This window comes from Ailuropoda melanoleuca, chromosome 13 (assembly GCF_002007445.2).
Source record: "Ailuropoda melanoleuca isolate Jingjing chromosome 13, ASM200744v2, whole genome shotgun sequence".
NCBI lineage: Eukaryota > Metazoa > Chordata > Mammalia > Carnivora > Ursidae > Ailuropoda > Ailuropoda melanoleuca.
Genome location: NC_048230.1, coordinates 16,962,705 through 16,976,128, shown reverse-complemented (window position 1 = coordinate 16,976,128; position 13,424 = coordinate 16,962,705). Strand labels below are relative to the sequence as shown.

General features: G+C 36.7%; 1 protein-coding gene across 5 annotated transcripts in view; it reads left to right on the top strand.

The window, feature by feature from the left end:
- STXBP4 (syntaxin binding protein 4) overlaps positions 1 to 13,424 on the top strand; it is a 165,937-nt gene that overhangs the window by 91,642 nt on the left and 60,871 nt on the right. For 4 of the 5 annotated variants that reach the window (XM_034641790.1, XM_019806273.2, XM_034641789.1 and 1 more), the window contains exons 14-16: positions 1,403 to 1,519; positions 2,016 to 2,065; positions 4,159 to 4,292. In XM_034641790.1, coding sequence (XP_034497681.1) covers positions 1,403 to 1,519; positions 2,016 to 2,065; positions 4,159 to 4,292 — 301 coding nt within the window. Of the gene's footprint in view, positions 1 to 1,402; positions 1,520 to 2,015; positions 2,066 to 4,158; positions 4,293 to 9,790; positions 12,855 to 13,424 lie in introns of those variants that run through there. The other variant, XM_034641791.1, reaches the window with a different exon arrangement.

Sequence of the window (13,424 nt, the reverse complement as noted above, 5' to 3'; positions counted from 1 at the left end):
CGATCCCATAACTCCGGGATCACGCCCTGCGCCGAAGGCAGATGCTTAACGACTGAGCCACCCAGGCGCCCAGATTATGTTTTTATTTTTAAGATTGATTATTTATGTCATAGGGGTCTATTTTTATAGTTTCTTTTTCCTTTTTATGTTTTAAATTCCTCCCTAATTTTTAAAACATTAAACATTATAGTCTGCATCTGATCACTCCAGTATCTGTTGTCTTTATCGGTCTGATCCTGTAATTTATTTTTTTTTAAAGATTTTATTTATTTATTTGACAGAGATAGAGACAGCCAGCGAGAGAGGGAACACAAGCAGGGGGAGTGGGAGAGGAAGAAGCAGGCTCATAGCGGAGGAGCCTGATGTGGGGCTCGATCCCATAATGCCGGGATCACGCCCTGAGCCGAAGGCAGACGCCTAACCGCTGTGCCACCCAGGCGCCCCGATCCTGTAATTTATTTCCTTCAACTGACTTAATAAATTATTCATGATAGCTTATTTCCTGAGGTCATGTTCTTTTGACACATTATATGTACCAATTTATTGGGGATCTGAGTTTAGAAAATATCCCTCCACAGAAGTTTTGTGTTTGCTTCTACCAGCCTGGGACTGTTTTAAACTAAAATTTCAGCTTATAAATTTACAGAACACATGGGTAAAACAAATTATGACCTCAAATCATGAGTTGGGGCTTGTGATTAGAAGAGATAGGGGAGACTTTCTTGAGCCCACTTTCCAGACCCAAAATCAAAATCATATGTTTACTTCTGTAAGGTTTGTTTCTTTCTAAGTCACCCATTAAAGTTCTCTCATTTGCCATCTGTGCCGAAAGATGTACCCTCAGAACAAATTATGCTGTACTGAGTTCACCCAGCATTGTTGTTTATCTTCCTGGAATTCCTTTACTGTCCATGGGATTCCTTTACTTCCCTGCCAGCTCAGCTTTATGCTGGATCATATTACAATAGTATATATGTATATCTTTAGCAATTTTGGTTCTACCACACTGGTAGCCATTTCTGTTAGCAGCTAGCAAGCCATATTGTTAAAAAAAAAAAAAAAAAAGAATGGAAGAAAGAAAGAAGAAAGAAAGAAAGAAAGAAAGAAAGAAAGAAAGAAAGAAAGAAAGAAAAAGACAAAATAAACTCAATTTAAACGTATTTTGCCATAAGAATCAACAAAGTCATATACAGCTTATCTCATAAAATTTGCATCATCCCCGTGCAGTTTAACTTTTAAATATGCAATTAAATGCCTCCCCAAATCAGAAGATACACATAGTAGGAGAAAATAAATAATATGGTAATGTTAGATATCAGTTAATAAAAAAACTGAAAATAGGAGCCACTGATGTAAAAATCAAAGAAATGAGTAAAGCCTTCCTTTTGATATCTCTGTCCAGGAAAGTGTTCAGGAGTTAAGAAAGAGAATTACAGTACTCGACTGCCAATTGCGAAAATCGGAAATGGCTCGAAAAACTTTTCAGGCATCCACTGAAAAGCTTCTTCATTTTGTAGAGGTAAATTTTCCCATTATATTACTTTACGTCCATTTTTAAGAAATCTGTAGATGACTGACATAGATAAATGTCTTAGTGTTTGGTAGCTAATGAAACATTCTCTGGCTCAAAATAGCAATGCTAACCTATAGTCAGGTTTAAAATTGCATAGAGAATGAAAAGACCAGCTAACCAGTAGATTGTTAAGAGAAATAATTGAGATAGGATAACATGATCCCAAATATATGCTATGTTTTCATGAACACTTTCTTAAAACTGTTAATACTATGTAAACATTATTTGATAAATATTTACCCTATAAAAAATGTTTCCATAGCTCTTACACGTCTGAGTAGAGTTCCATGTCAATGTAATTGATTTTTCCCCCATGTAACAAACACCTTTTAATCAATTGGGAGTGGGAGGAGGGGGGCGGTTATAAATATTAGTTAAGTAAGAGAAGACATCTTAAAAATATCAAACTTACAATCTCCTTTACGGTCTTGTTTGTCTCTAGACTATTCAAGAATTATTTTCTGATAATTCTTCTCCTTTATCAAGTTTAAGGTAAGAGTATTTAAGTGTTTTCTGTAGAGTATGATTACATTTTTCATTTGGTAATTGTGATTAAAATACTAAAATCTCTTAAATAGCCTCAGATGCTACATAACTCCTACTGGATGCTGTTTTTTTTTTCATGTTTTGTGGAAGTAGATACAAGGACATGTTGTTTTCGACCCCATCTCTGTAAAAGAAATTCCTAGAGGGACTTAGCCAGTCACTGTAACCTAGTACTCTAAAATTGAGGTAGGAATCACCTATCTTGTTTTTGTCAGGAATTCTGTAAAGATGGGATTGCCTTGAAGTTCTCTAAGCGTCCGTGTATGAATAAAAATTACTTGAAAGGTCAGTCTCAACCCAGCAGATCAGTTGTTATGGCAAACAGAATTTTATAAAACATGTTCATGCATCAGTTTCTTTCATTTTCAACATTCAGTTGACACAAATAAAAGGAATACATTTGGAGGATACACCTTGGTTTTGTTATTATTCACAGTTTGTTTCCAATTCGAAGTTTCTTACTAAGAGCGACAAACTTACTAATAAGATTTATGTATTTCAAACTGCAAGTTTATGGTCACTTTGATACATAATGAGAGATACACAAAAGAAAGTTTCCTGTTTATACATTTTCAAAGCAGTTCTTCTCTGGTCTTTAATAGATGCCACTAGCCATGTATTTCTACTTCTGGCAATACACGTTTGCAGAAACAGGAAAACACTGCCCTTTACTATGAAAACAGCAGTTTAATAAATGAAGATGATTCATTATATTCTTATTGTATTTTAGGGTTCCACATGGCACTTTTTTTTTTTACTCTAGAAGAATGTCTATGGTAGTACAGTTTTAAAAAATTTTATTACTGAAATGTAGTTGTCACACAGTGTTCTAGTTTCAGGTGTACAACATAGTAATTTGATTATTCTATATGTTATGTGATAATAGTACACTTTTAAACTCATTTTATTGTGATGCTTTCTTTATTCTAATGAAAGATTTGACATTTTATTGCTATCCATGCTGCTTATGATGTAAGATAATTATGTGAATTTCATGATAATTATTTTCAATAAGAATTTAAAATACTCAGCAACCAGATTCCTCTTGTGTGGTTAGGTGTGTTCCCCCATCCCCACCCTCAAGGTCTCACTGTGCCCTTGGATAATAATTCAAAAGTTTTGGTATTAAAAATGAAGGTTAAAAATGACTATTTAAAAGCCAGAGCCTGACTTTGCCTTAAACTGGCTCATGGAAAAAGGGTAACCTTAAACAACTTTTAACTATATCTTGGAAACTTAAACTCTAGGAAAATATGGCTCAGTCTTTTTAATATACTATATCTTCTGTAATAAATTTTGGCCTTCGTCATTCAACACAGAATAAAGGCTCTGTATTTGAATTTGAGAATTGATGCTTTAGTTTCTCCTCGTGAATTAGCACCATCATGCTTATGAAGATGGATTACAAATAATAATGGTTTTGTTATCAGTTTAAAATTGTCTCTTTTCAAGTAAAAGTGTCAGTGGAATGGTTTTTTGCAGTAAAACCTTGCATTTTAAATTACACTAGAGCACATTCATTTCAGGTGACATTTGCATCTTCAAAAAGTGATATAAATGCTCTAGGCTGTTTTAGATTTAGGGGCAACAAATGGAAGAGCTTAAGAGATAATTTCAGTTCAAAAAATTCAAAAAAGTTAATTTCAGGAGCAAATATACATGTCAAATTTATATTTAATATTATAGGAAGTAATAGTAAGTGTCCATTTAATAAATTTGTTATTTAATTTGAATTTTTACAAAACTAAATATAAGGCTACATCATGTTAGCATAACATCAGCACTCACAAAATAAGCCCAACATGATTTATTTCTCCTTATTATGAGGTCAATCTAATTCTTTAAATATGTCTTTGTTACATAATAAAGAACTAAAAACAAATATTTTGTGATTACTTCATTTTATGGCTGTACGAATACACTATCCCCAGAAATACAAATATTTTTGTACGTAAGAATTCAGATTTAGCCAAAATAGATGTTATTTACTGTGTGACAAGTTCAACTTTATATTGTTGTTTATATTGTTGTCCTCACAGTGAAAGAAGATCTATGTTAGCTTCTCAGACTTCCCTTACACCACTGGGAAGGAATGGACGTAACATCCCAGCAACGCTGGCTCTTGAATCTAAGGAACTCATTAAATCTGTTCGGGCCATACTTGATATGGATTGTAAGTTTTCTGCAATTTTTCACTTTTTTTCTTTCTTTCTTTCTTTTTTTAGTAATTTATTTAACAGAACAAAAGGAAATTTCAAGCTTGATAGTTTAATTTTGTTAAATGTGTTGGTTTGCCTACAGTAAAATTAATAGCTAATCGATAAAAATAAATCTTTTTTTTTTAAGATTTTATTTATTAATTTGACATAGAGAGACAGCCAGCGAGAGAGGGAACACAAGCAGNGGTAAAATTAATAGCTAATTGATAAAAATAAATCTTTTTTTTTAAGATTTTATTTATTAATTTGACATAGAGAGACAGCCAGTGAGAGAGGGAACACAAGCAGGGGGAGTGGGAGAGGAAGAAGCAGGCTCCCAGCGGAGGAGCCTGATGTGGGGCTCGATCCCACAACGCCGGGATCACGCCCTGAGCCGAAGGCAGACGCTTAACGAATGCGCTACCCAGGCGCCCCAGATAAAAATAAATCTTAATACACTAATTGTAGGGGGAGAATATTTACTTTATTTAAAGNAACTGCACCACCCCAGGCGCCCCAGATAAAAATAAATCTTAATACACTAATTGTAGGGGGAGAATATTTACTTTATTTAAAGTGCCTGAGAGTGGCTTCTAAGAGAAGATGGCTGATTAAGACATGTTTTTACCTCTACTTCCATCCAAAGTCTCTTTGAAATTGAAGAATAAATAGAAAAATAAATCCATAACCGCACTGGAAACCTGAAAGGTTAGAACCCACATTGAGGAATTTTTTAATAATATACAACAGATGGAATAAAATTGAAGGTACAGCCCAGCTGAGCAAAAGACCCCCAATACACAATAAAGATGAAAGGCAAAACTGCTGAAACAGGGAGTTAAGTAGAACCATGAAAAAACTTCCAGGATCGCAGGCAGGGAAAACTAGGAACAGACCCTTGGGCAGTCAGCAGGGTAATTAATTAAAGGGCTGTGGATAGCTGAACCAGTTCCCTGCTCATCCGAGCTGCTGGCTCAGGCATTTACTCCTAAGCCAGGCCAAGAGAATACCTCTCTTAAAAGAACTTCATGATCTGTCACTGGACACTCTCAAAGTCGGCACTGGGCTCGAAAGAGAAGCAGGGGACTGGCTAAGTAGCTTCCAACATCCCAGCAGACAGGGAGATCCCTGGGGAGAGTTTGAATGATTGGACATTTCCATCTTTCCCTCCTTCTGTCTCCCAGCACTTTGGCCTCTTCATGGATTTGGACTCCCTTTCTATCTGTTCTTCCATCTATTTCCATGATGTCAGTCTGTCTGCTGGTTGTCTTTGTGCTGGCCTCCCCCATTCCACTATCCCTGTTTGCCACTCTTAATCTTCCGTATGCTGGGGACCAGATAGCAAATATATATAAATATAAATGTGAAGAGATACAGATAAAATTCTATGTTAACAAAGTATCCAAGTAAGTTTTGAGTAAAGTCCTCGGTAGTAAATGGTTTGGCTTTGTAAAGGATAATATTCAAAGGCCCTTTGGGGGTAACTTTTAACTTTAAAGCTATGTTACAGAAAGAGGATTGGAAACCATGCCTCTGATAGTATGTGCTCAATTTCTGCAGTGAGGTTTTTTTTTTCCCTTAATTTTGTATAATCTATTATATTTTTAATAAATCAGAAATTATATTTCAAAAACCCTATAAGAACTCCTTATGTAAAGAAATTCTGTAGGTTTCAGGGTGTATAAAAATAATCTATTCTACTGTATCATGTGTATACTCAGAACTAGAAATTCTGTAGGTTTCAGGGTAGATAAAAATAATCAATTCTAATGTGTCATGTGTATACTCAGAACTTTATTAGACATTTTTAAGTGAGGGTGGCAACAGTGGAGGGAAACACCTGCACACACACACATAGCCCAGAGGACATTGCCATCATTAATTTTAATTACCTTGCTAACGTTAACCTTTACATTTGTCAAACATGATTATTCAAAGAAAATATTTGAAATTCAGCAGAACTTTATTCGAAGAAAAGTGAAAAATTCCATCTGTACTTTTTATCTGTCATAAAATTGTACCCAGTCTGCTGTTTAAACTAGCAAATAGTTCCTACGTTGTCTTTTCATTTAGAAATATAATTGCTAATATTGGCATACATTTCCAGTACTTTTATAATTTTTATGACCTGTCTTTTTATGTTTGATAATTCAGATAAACTCGGCTCATTTTTCTTTCTCTTTATGCAGTAGCTTTTTTCTATATATAATGAAAAGCAGAAAATCACTACCATGAGGTAGATAATTCAGCTGCAGTCTCTAACCTCATTTCCTTTGGTGTGACTGTCTGCTTATCTCAAGTAACAATTTGGAATTTTCTCTTGGGTAATTGCCTCTACTTTCTTGTTAGCATAAGTACACTCTGGGATGTTATATGATGGGATTTCCTCAGAAATGAGAATCAGGTTTCTTGGGTGTTATAGCTTAAAACCAGTCTCCGGGGAATATCTAGGAGATAATTCTGAACCTTTTTTGGATGGTGGCCTCCCCTGAAATCTCACAAAAGCCCTGTTCCCAGACATGTGCAATTATACACATTTGCATCCATCGTCGGCGTGTTCATAAACCAACTTAGGAACCTAGATGTAGGATCACAGAGAACACACGTGCTTTCTACCACCTTGCAAACCTGGCCATCCAGCTCTTGTCGGGATACCTCTAACAGTGGAGAAGTATGTGAATGCTAGAGGCAGCCCGGAGGAGCAGTCTGAACCCACATAAACAGTGCTCTGCAGAGCCCCTGAGGATCCCTGGAGGTGCCCCAGGGAGCATCACCGTCAGCCATCCAACTGCATTGGGCAGATTGCTTAATCTCTGGTTCTCTTTCGTCATATAAAAGGTGGAGTTCATAAACTCTGAAGCGGCAGGATATGGGGATCAAGTGAGATGCTTGTGAAGTAGCTAACCAAGCACCTGGTAGTAGAAGGTGTTCTGTGAATGGACATTACTGCTGCCTTTGCTGCTAATGCTGGTACCACAGTATTATTATTTAAAGCAGCTCATTTCTCTGTGCTAAGTATTCAGCAATTATTGTCCAAATCTTCTTTCAATTTGGATCCATTTGAAAATAGGGTAGAGGAGAGCTTTTCTTACTGTATAACATTTAATGTTATTTTCGACTTTGAGTTAGAATGTAACCACCACAGGAAACCGTGGTTAAATGTCTGAATCAGCATCTTATCTTGCAGTTGTTTACTGCTAACTATAACAAAACTTTGGTGTGTCCCATTATACTGCCTCCCCTGAAATGTTATGTAGACAAATAGGCATTTTCGATCAGTGTTGGAACCCTTACAGGTGCTTATGCCGATCTCCATCAATATTTACATGGTCAATATCGTAACGTTTTAGTGTAATCTTTATTTGAAATAACTACTTGTTTTGAACTGCAATCTTTGATTGACATCTAGACTGACAAAACAATTCTGTGACAAGAGCAAGAAGAAGCAGTTCTATTTTTTAAATGCATAATAAAATAATATCTGGCCAGATATTCCATAGGAGGTCTTTAATAAGAACTTATTGACTTGCTGGTAAATTGGCAGCACAAGCACAGGCATCTACATTCCTTCAAGATTCCCGTGGAAATGATAAACGGAATGTAAAAATAGAGTAAAAATCTTCAAAAGCACTAGCAGTTACAGGTAAATCCCAAAAAGTTTTCGATAGAGCAAGTAGGACCACATACAATGAAAGCACGAACAGCCAACTTGTTAGTCCCCCTGCTGAACAACTGTGACAATTGTGGGAATAATTGGAGGTGACTCTGGCAGGAGGACAGCCCCTAATGCATTCTAGTTTGAAGGGGTAATGAATAAAGCCGAAGACTGGCGAGGGGGTAAATGGACTCTTTTTCTTCTTTTATCTTGGTGAGTCAGTGGCATTTTTGAAATCCTCAGGATTCACAGACTCTGTGTCAAGCAGAAGGCCAGCTGGGGCTTGGTCCTTTAGGCAGCATAGACACACTTTACATCTGACATGCACTGGGGCACATAGGAAAGGGAGCCCAGGACAGTGGCTTCTGTACCAAATGCCACACTGCTCTTTATACAGCCAGCTCTGGTCCTGGCTCACTCACTCCCCTCAGACTGCTGCATTATCCTTACACTCACAACATAAGCACGCACTGGCCAGCTCCCAGCCAGAGCTTCGAGAGGGTAACACCAACAACAACTTGGTTGAATGTTAGTGCGACCAGGGGGTCCACACATCCTCCCAAAGGTCAAAACCCAATTCTGAGTAGAGAGTTCTCTACATTCAAGTTTTCATAAAGAGAAATACATAACACACACACATATATACACACGCGTGTGTTATATTTCTTATGTGTGTTATGTATTTATTATGTGTATATATACACACACACACACACACACACACACACATTTCATTCAAGATCTTTTAAACAAACATATATACATAAGTGTACCAGTATATGATCATGAAAAAGTCCACAGTATTAAAGCAAGAAAATAGAGCTGTCAAGATTCAGAATAGACTACCATCTACCAAGATGGCAGAGTGATCTCATGCCAAAACCTCCCCATTCTGCTCCTACACTTAGAAATGACATTTAAAATTATGTTTGTGTATTTAAAAGATGAAAACCAAGAAATGCACGTCTCTTTGCACCAGGAACAGAGGGTAAAACTGTAATGATAAGTGAGCCCTTAAGCTTCAGAGATTCACGGGATTGAGATGAGCAGTTAGAGCCAAGGTTTCTACACCCACGAGGACCCAAATGATGCCTGAGCAAAGGAAACAGGGAGCAGGAATCCTCCTGTGGAGAATACACTTTCTTTTCTTATGTTATATATTAGGCATTAAAAAAAATCCACCCAATTTAGGAGCCATCTGGGCCTGCCACTAATTAAAGTTGAAAGTAAGTATTCACATCCACTACAGGTGGGAATATAATTTGGCACAACATTCCTGGGAATCAGTTTAACAGTATATATCAAGAGCTTTTAAAATATCTATTTGAAAAGTGGTTTTGAAAGTTAAAATAGCATTTTAGTGGTCATATATTTTAACCCAACAATCCCACCTGTTGGTATTTTGCAAAGAAAATGATGAGCAATGTGCATAAAAATGCATATATAATTATTTGCATCACAGAATTTCTTTTAATAGCAGAAACATGGATGTTCAACTGTTCCAAATTGGTTGAGGGATCATGTAATTTTTACTCAACCAGTTGAAAACAAAGGTGAAGTTTACCGCATCGAACAATGACCATGTGATTACATACATTTGTCTATGCGCGCTTCCTGCATCAATTCAGATGTTCCTGTCTGAAACTAGCAGTATTTTAACTTTTAAAATTAGAATGTCAGTAATAGCTGCTTTTTGTCTTTATATTTTGAAGCTAATTAGAAGTTATTTAGGCAGATGGGAAAAGGTTTTATGAGAAAAAGAGGAAATGTCGTACTGTACGTTTGAAGGACTTTATAATAATTTTTTTTTCCTTTTAGAGCCAGAAGTCAGAAGTCAGACTTGATTCAGCATCTTCTCATTGTACTTATTCTAGATCTCAAACTATCATCACTGCTTCTCTTATTTCCCCCAGCGCGTATTTTTATTAACTAACATGAGTTTATCAAAGGAAAAGCCATATATTTTTGGTGATAGTCAGCTATTCTGTTTAGAAGGGGCATTACAGTATTTCCTTCTTCACGAAGTTATCATTGCTATTTATATATCTTTTCTCTCCTAGAATTGGGCCAGATTGTTCCAAGCCTAAGGGGATAGTTTATGTGACTCTGATGCCATTTCACCTGTTTTGGTAGTGAGGTGAACCTGTTCTCTAGTGGTTTGATCATTCAGAGTTAGATAATACGGGTTGTAAATACTGGTGTTGTCACACCATTCAAGGAAAACCATGAACTCACATACTCTCTCGTATTGTTGCAGTTTGAAAGTAGGTCACTGCTGTGATGCTCCATTAAGAAAATACATCAAATGTAATCTCGGCTGATCTCTGGAAAGAAAGCTGTGGACTGTGCTTTGGGTTATTTAACTTTGCTTTACACGAGCAAGTTATTGTTAGCGTCAAGAAAAATAAGTAATTTCTTTCCTGGTACAATTTTATTTCCAGGAAAAAAAAGGGGGGGGGGAATACCTCACGTAAGAAAAGGTACCCATTTAGATTTATTACTTCATTCCTTCGTAAACTATTCATTGAGTATCTGCAATCGGCCAGACCCTGACTTAGGCAGTGGGGTACTAGCTTACAAAGTCCTTGCTGTCAGGCTGCTTAGGTACATTATAGGGGTAGAATCAGACAAAGGAGTTAGCAAGTAAGTAAATAATTCCAGACAGTGATGACTGTTACGCATGCAATAAAACCAGATGATGTATGAGTAGGAATGCTAACCCTCTTTGAAGAGGTGACTTTTGAGCCAAGATTCAGCCAGGAGAACATCTATGGGAAGAGTTTTTCTGGCCAAGTACTAAAGCCATGAGGTAGGAGCAATCTTGACATATCGGAGGGACGGGAAAAAGCCTGGATTTCTGATATGTAGGAGCAAACGGATGAGTAGGCATGAGATAAGGGTGGAAATGTGGAGAGGGGTAAGACCACACTGGGCTTTAAACGCCACTCTAAGGAGTTTGGATTTTATTTTGAGTGTCCTAGGAGCCATTGATGGTTTTAAGCAAGAGAAAGAAACCTGATCTGATCTAACATTTTAAAAGATCATTCAGGCATTTGTTTGCAACTGGGCAATAGGAGTAGCAAGAGTGAAGAAAGCAGGAAGCCTAGTTGGTTATTACAGTGATTAACATGGAACAGAATAGTAGCTTGGGCTAGGTTTGAGTAGCAAGGAACAAATATTCATTTTTAAAAAAGGATTTAGTAGTTCATCAGTGTATATCACATTTTGGAACACCTGAAATTCAACATTCATATTTAAACTTGATATTCATGTGCATACTGGGTCAGTGAGTAACCAGAAGTCCAGAGGCACAAAGCAATTATCTGTTGTCATATTGAATCTTCGACTATCGCATGTTTTCCTGTTGCTCCTTCTGCACATTAATTAACTCTTCGGTATTTGCCTTTTTCATTAAACAAATTCCTGAGAATCGAAGTGCTAAAGTTATGTAATAATATCAAATCTGTAATAACTATCTACTATTTTCTTTTGGTACATAGGAAGCAAACATAATACAGTTTGCCAGTCATAAAACCCAGGAAGCCACCATATTTCCAGTATTTAGCATACACAAAAAAGATGTAGTGTGAATCAGTCCCAGAGCTACCACATGATAGGCGTCCTCCTAGAAGACCATTTCCAGAAAAGTATTTCAGATACATACTTTAATCACGTATCCTGCCGGCAGCTGGAAGCTATGAAGGCATGTCCAGATGAACAAGACTTAATTCCTCCCTCCAGGCAGGAATATAGTTGTCAAAGGGATTGCAGGCTGTACAATGTCTAGGATCGATTCAGGCAAAAGCCTATATACCTTCGTACTAACATGGGAACATAGAATGCTTTCCAACACAAAGGTAGGAAAAAAATACAAGGACTGCTTCAAAGCTTCTAGAAGGCATCAATGTTCGAGTATAGTACACGATCTCCCTTTCCCAAAAAATGGAACTCCAATTCCTTCTCAATTAGAACTGACTGCAGTAATAGAGTGCCTATCGTGGGGCTCATGTTTCAGTCCTATAACCCGACAAGCAAAATGTGAATGATGCCAGAAAGAAATATTTTCCCTCGAGGCCTGAAAATGTCCTCATCCAAACGGAATACGTTCTTTCGGGTGAATGAAATAGGTGTTCTCCGAAGTTCATATGAGGACAGAGTATTAACAGCTCATCTCAAGGGAGGCAGTGGCAGTAGCTGTCATGTGCAGTAATGGCTTTAATAATTATTTAATATGATATACCAGTTCGGTATAGATCCAGCAGTTCCTGCCTTTAACAGTAGAGTATTAATACTTAAAGATACAATGATAAATATATAAATATATATATTTAAAGATAAATATAAATGTATTTAAAGATAATAATGCCAGAGATAGTTTGAAAGTACTATTTTGCATCCATATGTCCTCACAGCAACCTGTGAGATGGGCATTATTGTTTTCTAATTTAAAAGATACAAAAAGATCAAGGCTCAGAGAATTTAAATGGTTTACCTCAGTCACACACTTGGAAAGGGCAGTGCCAGACCCCTGACTTGGGTCTTCTAATATGAAGTCCTGTGAGTCTCACAGGAGTCCAGTTAAGTCATCACGTCGCAACTGAATTGGCTTTTCTTTTCTTTTTTTTTTTTTTTGAGCATATAAAATGGTGAGGTGTGGTATTTTCAGTGGTATCTTAGATTTGATAAGTTATGATGACCTCCTGGAGTCTTAGCTTCCAGTCTGGAAAGTGGGGATACAGTCTTCCTAAGGTTGTTTCAAGGATTGAGTGAACTAGGGACGCCTGGGTGGCACAGCGGTTGGGCGTCTGCCTTCGGCTCAGGGTGTGATCCCGGCATTACAGGATCGAGCCCCACATCAGGCTCTTCCGCTATGAGTCTGCTTCTTCCTCTCCCACTCCGCCTGCTTGTGTTCCCTCTCTCGCTGGCTGTCTCTTTATCTGTTGAATAAATAAATAAAATCTTTAAAAAAAAAAAGGATTGAGTGAACTAGTATAAAAGTGCTTTGTAAATAAGGCACTGTAAATATAAGATTGTTTTATTAGAGTTCATTTTTTATTTTAATTAGAATCACTGACCAAAATTTACCTCAGCTTGACTAATTTTCATGATTTACAAATATTCAGAATAAAGCAACAAGGCTTAAAGAGCTTTAATAACTTCCAAACAGGTGTAGATTCCAACCTAACTCATTGATGGCAATGTTTTTCTCAGGAGGTCAGATTGGGAAAATATCTGTTTTTTGGTTTTGGTTTTTTTTTATTAGAAACCTTTATATTGTTTGATTTTTTTCTCTTCTTTTAGAGTGAGCATTTGTTAATTCTGAAATTTAAAGCATCCTTAAAAGTAAAAGAATTTTTAAGTATCATAGGAAACTCACAGTAAGAAATAAAAGCTTGCTTTGAAACCATTTACAGAATAATGCACACAGAAGGAATAATAAATGTGCCTTGAT